At 41.0% G+C, this 6,000-nt stretch overlaps 1 protein-coding gene across 1 annotated transcript in view; it reads right to left on the bottom strand.

Moving 5' to 3' along the window:
- Positions 1 to 1,757: 1,757 nt before the first annotated feature.
- EIF2A (eukaryotic translation initiation factor 2A) overlaps positions 1,758 to 6,000 on the bottom strand; it is a 72,041-nt gene continuing 67,798 nt past the window's right edge. The window contains exons 13-14 of the mRNA XM_040428085.1: positions 5,381 to 5,446; positions 1,758 to 1,967 (exon numbers count right to left, since the gene is read on the bottom strand). Of these exons, the coding sequence (XP_040284019.1) occupies positions 1,902 to 1,967; positions 5,381 to 5,446 (132 nt within the window). The 3' untranslated portion in view covers positions 1,758 to 1,901. The remainder of the gene's footprint in view (positions 1,968 to 5,380; positions 5,447 to 6,000) is intronic.

Here is a 6,000-nt window from a genome sequence, read left to right as displayed (position 1 = left end):
AATTTAACGATACAAAAAATACACGTGTAAAAATAAATAAAAAAACACAATGAAAAACACTTAAAATTCATTATCTTTAAAAAACAAACAAACAGGCCATCAATATCATATTGGCGGGGATCTGACATCCTGCACATCAACGGTTCAGTAGCAGCTCAGGCACTGGAACTACAAAGCTCTGTCAATTGTATAGTGGATGGAGTTACTGCAGCACTGAAGTGAATGGAAGCAGCGCTGCACTAACCAGCTCTGTCCACTTTATAGCTGTGCACTTCTGGCACCTGTGCTACTCCCAAACAGCTGATCGGCAGGGATGCGGGGTGTCCAACCACCAATCCTGAAGATTGGCCATTAATAAAAAAAATACTGGAGAATGCCTCTAGGCTGCTTTCACATCTGCGGCACAGATATCCAAAAATGGAAAGAATAGGCTAGACACAAACCACAGCAGTTTGTGTCCAGCAGATTCTCAACATTTTTTCCGAATCAGGAGGCCAGACTCCATTATACTTAAAAGGGCCGGCGGGCATTATGGTTGCATTGCCAGATCCAGAGAATTCTGCAGGAACAGCCTGCCAGAATCGCTCCTGCAGATGTGAAAGCAGCATTAAAGAGATCCCAAATCTAGAAATGAATTTTAGAAATGTGTTAAAACTGGCAAGCTGTGGCAGTTAGTGTTGAGCGAAGCATCTGAAGTGGAATTCGGTCAGAAGTTTGATTCTAACTTTGATTCTAAATTAATCTGAATTTCCTCGCGCTTCGTGGTAACAAATCAGTTTTCCTAAAATGGCGGTTGCATGTATTAGAAGCCCGATATCACCCCCCTGTGATGTCACAGCTAGGCAGAGTCGTATAAAACCAGATCCTGCGTGGTCGCCGCCATTTTCCGGTGAGCTGACCATAGGGAGAGACGTGACAAGACACTCATATGCACTAGGGACAGTATTGCTGTAAACTTAACAGTAAGTGTAGGACAATAATGGAGAGTGCAGGGAGACTTAACTACAGACTCTGCTACAATTTATTGCAGTGTACATAACTGTGCAGTTCACCAAGATCATAGTTAAGGGTGGGTTCACACCAGCGTTTCGCTGGTTTTCAGCCTTCCGTCCCACAGATTTGCCTGCCTGTTCTTTAAAACAGAAACAAACGTTTCCATTTTATTTAACCTACACTTCAATGGAGAACGGATGCCATTGTATCAGTTTGCTTGAATTTCATCTGAAATCCATTTTTATGCCGGATTCGAAAACTCTGCTTTTCGGCAGATTGGCCTGAGTATACCTGATTTATAAAGATTCGTGACTAATTTCTTGTCGAACTTTGGCGAAGCTGGCGATTCGAATTTTACAAAACGTTGCTCGTCTCTAGTGGCAGTCCTTGGTCTCAGTTACAGAGATAACTTTCTAAAGGGCCTAGTATATGAATTTTTGTACAATCATGAGAATTATCCATATATGCAACAGTGCGCAGCGGTCAAACGTCGAGTGGTAAATCATTCGTCCAAGCAGATATCTGCCTGCTGTTACTAGTGTACTGTCTTTTCTACATGCAGATCTTTCAAATGGCTTGTTAAAACAGTCGGTTGCTGCTCACTAATGAAAAAATATCTGCACATCTTATAGGAACCCTAAGTTCTGCCTTACCCACACCTATTGTTCATACACCCTATGCACCTGGCCAAGGAGGCAGAACAAGATAATGGGAGTGAAGGATATTCGGTTTCTTTAAGGATAATAAAAACTCATTACTTTCTGTATGGTTGGCATATCTGTATTGTGAATCCAACATAAAAGCTTAAACAATGTCCATTGATCCTTTGCATCCAGTTATAGAACAAGCTAGCCTTAGTATCCCCATCGTGATTCTTTATAGAGGATATGGTTTATCTAGTTATTTCTTCACACTCCAAGCTCCAAGTCTTCCAATTCCTTCAGAAGAGCATCCTCTTTCTGGATCTTCTCAATCTGTGCGAGAGGAGCATACAATTAGATGTCTGGGAAATAGAGATCATGCTTATACTTCAGAAAGCCATGAGGACGAGGAGGGGGATTATAATACTTCTCAGACATAAGCAAGGTCCTTTAATTAACAATAAAAATTGATGATATTACACACCGAAATCTTGTGAGTAGTTACACTATTGGGAGCCAGCCCCCCTGAGAACCATTTACCTTTTTTCCTCATTTATATAGAAATATTCACCCATATAACAGGGTAAGAATTATTAAGGGCTTATTCAAATGACCGTACGAATGGGTCCGCATCTGTTCCACAATTTTGCGCAACAGGTGCGGACCCGGTCATTTCAATGAGGCCGCAAAAAGTGTGGACGGCTCTCCGCATCCATTGGGGCCGTGGAACGGAACATAATTTTTAATTTTAGATTTAATTTTATTTATTTTTATGTGTAGAAACGCCTCGATGGTTTTGCAGGGATGGATGCCACAGGGATAAAAACCTGTGCTATGCAAACAGTAGTTACTGGTCTTGATGTCGCTATGTGCGATTCTTTGGCCTATTGTAAAGGCCACCAAGGAGTTTTTACACATAGAAAATAAAACGAAATATAAAAACGAATAATTGTAACACGGAAGTCATCATCTATAAGATCACGTGTACAACCTGCAACTTCATATATATAGGCAGCACCATCAGAAAACTAAAAATACGCTTTCGAGAGCATTTAAAATGATATGTCCAATAAAAACAAAAACTGCAACGTTTCACGAGCGTCAAAACACTTCATAGAAAGACTTGAAAGTAGAACAGCTTCCCTTAAAATCACTGGCATTGAAAAAGTTAAACCTCAAAAGGAGACTGGGCGATTAAAAAAAACCCCTCATATTAAGCATACTGGATTTTCACTTTAAATACTGTGCATCCACATGGAATGAATTACCGCTCAGATATTTTGTTACACTATTATTGTTTATTTTTTTATATGTTATGTATACTTGTGTAATTTGCTTTGTGAATGGAATCATGCACAACTATAAACATGACCTAAATGGTTAACAGACTAGGGGCGGCGGTAACAATAAAAAAATTAAGAAGAGCAGTTTACAGCTGAGATCGTTTGTGATTTAACACCTCCGATTTCATTTAAATAGCGATCATGTTTTAGTTGTATATTTTATATTATCCTGACCTGTATCGGTTGACAAGCGTCAGATTTTTGACAAGAGGGACATTGCTCTGTACATTTTAACAGAAGCAATAAAGATTTTCTTGGTTTTACTCGCTGGATCCACTTCGGTTTTTGTTGCATGTTTGGAGGGTGTTAATTACAGATGAGCTTATTTAATATTTTGAAAATTCGTTTACGCTTCGTTTGGTGGTAAAAGCAGAATTGCGTTATGTATTCCGTTACCACGGACCATAACGCAATTCTATGACGGAATGCATAACGAAATGCCTTTAGAGGCATTCCGTTATTCATTCTGTCATAATAGAAGTCTATGGGCTGCAAAACTGATCCGTCCCATTTCCGTTATGCAGGGGAGTCCTCTCCCTAAAATAGACTTCTATTATGACGGAATGAATAACGGAATGCCTCTAAAGGCATTTCGTTATGGTGCGTGGTAACGGAATCCATAACGCAATACTGCTTTTACCACCAAGCGAAGCGTCAACAAATTTCACAACATGAAATTCGCTCATCTCTAGTGTTAATACAATCCGGATCCATGCTGAGCAGGTCAGATGACCTGTCCACCTGAAAGCTGGACATTGCTACTTTACAAAGTATGGCTACATTTACACGAACGTATTATTTTTTTCCGTGTCCGTTCTGTTTTGCTATCCACATCCGTATGTCCGTTCTGTAGCCCCGCAAAAAAATAAATAGAACATGTCCTATTCTTGTCCGTTTTGTGTCATCCGTTTTTTGAAGACCGTAAAACACATAAAAGGTCATGTGAATGTAGCCTAAGGGCCCTTGCACACAACCATATGCCCTCCGAGACATACGGTTCGTGAGCAGGCCATATGTCCCAGAGTGGCATTGATCGTGCGCACGGGAGCACACAGCATTATAGAATATAATGATGCTGTGCGCATCAGGCCGCCCGCGGTGACTATTGTCCTGCACTCATAAAATCATATGAGTGCAGGACAATAGTCGCCACGGGCGGCCCGACGTCCACAGCATCATTGTAATCTATGATGCTGTGTGCTCCCGTGCGCATGATCAATGCCACTCTGGGACATATGGCCCGCTAACGGACTGTATGTCTCGGAGGGCATACGGTTGTGTGCAAGAGGCCTAACCCGAAGTCCTGAAATCTATTGTAATGCACTGACAGCATTATGTCAGTGTACTTCAGGAGATTCCAGGACTCTCAGAGTCACACAGCATTATAAGTGATTATAATGCTATGAGATCCTGTCAGAGGAGTGGAGGCCAGAATGGGCACTCTTACTGACACAAGCTGCGAGTTCCTCACATTCATCTCGCTCTTGTGTGTCTGGCCTAACTGCACACATTGTGTGGATTACATCTTTTTTTTGCACAGATTCTCATGTGGAATAATCGCAGCGTAATACAGTACCCGCAAAGTGTATGAGATTTCACAAAACTCATGTGCACTTTGCTTTTGCATACCATGCAGAAATTGACCTGTTGTGTGGATTTAGAAATTTTCAGCATGTCAATTCTTTGTGCGGATTTTAACACAAGGGAGAGATCTGCACCACAAATTGCAAGTAACACATGTGGTTTTTGGTGCGGAAAAGCACAGAAATACCCACAAGAATATGAATGTGGAACTTCTGCAGAACAGCCCGCTCCAGTGTGCAGGTAGCCTAAAGGTTCTTTTACACAGGTAAATGAATTGCCCGTGACAAGAGTTGATCAGTGATACAGGAAATCAATTGGAGCTAGTGCGATATTCCCCCCTCTCACATATAACCCAGTCCATTTTACAAAGACCAATGATTGGGCGAACATACCTTTGTTCCGTTTTTTTAGGATGAATGTATTTAGTGACCGATCCATTTTGGTTTCACACAACCACATCCTAACGGAACGGATGAATCCTGATGTACAAAATCAAAACGGCTCAGTTTAATTCCAGTATTGAGATCCTCTGCCGGATCTCAATACTGGAATTAATAAAGCAAGTGTGAAAGTAGCCTAAAAAGACCCTTGTTGTTTTTTGTCTGTTTGGGAGATCTGCTTTTGACAAATGATAATTTTTAAGTCTACACTAAAGACGCAATCAAAGGAAAACAAGCATTTTCAGGTTTGTCCGCTGATCGCGGGCATACTTTCACTGGGTAATGACTGGGAATGAAGGTTCGTTTAACCAATCACTGGCCTGTGTAAAAGGGCCTCCAGACTGAGACTGCTCTGATGCATAGAGAAGGACAGACTTACCTGGTTCTTTTCCAGTGACTTGCCAGATGCTTGTAAGTCTTTAAGTTGTTCAATTGCTTTTAGTTTCTGTAAAACAATGTCTACATTAATAGCTGATTGTCAAATAGAGCACCCTCAGAAAAGCACATACCTGGATGAGAAAACAGGATTGACAGTGCATTGTGATTTACACTGTATATGAGTGTAGATCAAGTCTTTACATATTTTAAAAACTACATATGATTTAGTATGTGATCTGTGTTGGTCTCATGCTCATATGTGCCCACATTGCTGAGAAAAATGATGTTTCAATATGTGCAAATGAGTCTCTAGGATCATTGGTGGCGCGACAATTAGAGCCTCTGCTTTCTCTGCACTTTGATTGACAGGACCAGGCAGTGAAAACGTGATCACGCCTGGCCCCTGCAATTGCAGAGAGAACTGAGCCTCTGTGACAATGACAATGCTGCCATTGTTCCTAGAGGCTCATTTGCATGTATTAAAACATCATTTTTCTCAGCTATGCGGATACATGTGAACGTGGGACCAAACGGTCACTTTAAAATTGGAAAAACCCTCCCAAAAATGTCACTTTTTTTATTGTAGATTTTTAATTTCTGTCTGCAGTACATCTTGTTGGC

The sequence above is a fragment of the Bufo bufo genome, chromosome 4, assembly GCF_905171765.1.
Source record: "Bufo bufo chromosome 4, aBufBuf1.1, whole genome shotgun sequence".
Taxonomy (NCBI): domain Eukaryota; kingdom Metazoa; phylum Chordata; class Amphibia; order Anura; family Bufonidae; genus Bufo; species Bufo bufo.
The sequence above is the reverse complement of the archived record's forward strand: the minus strand, read 5'-3'. Positions and strand labels throughout refer to the sequence as shown.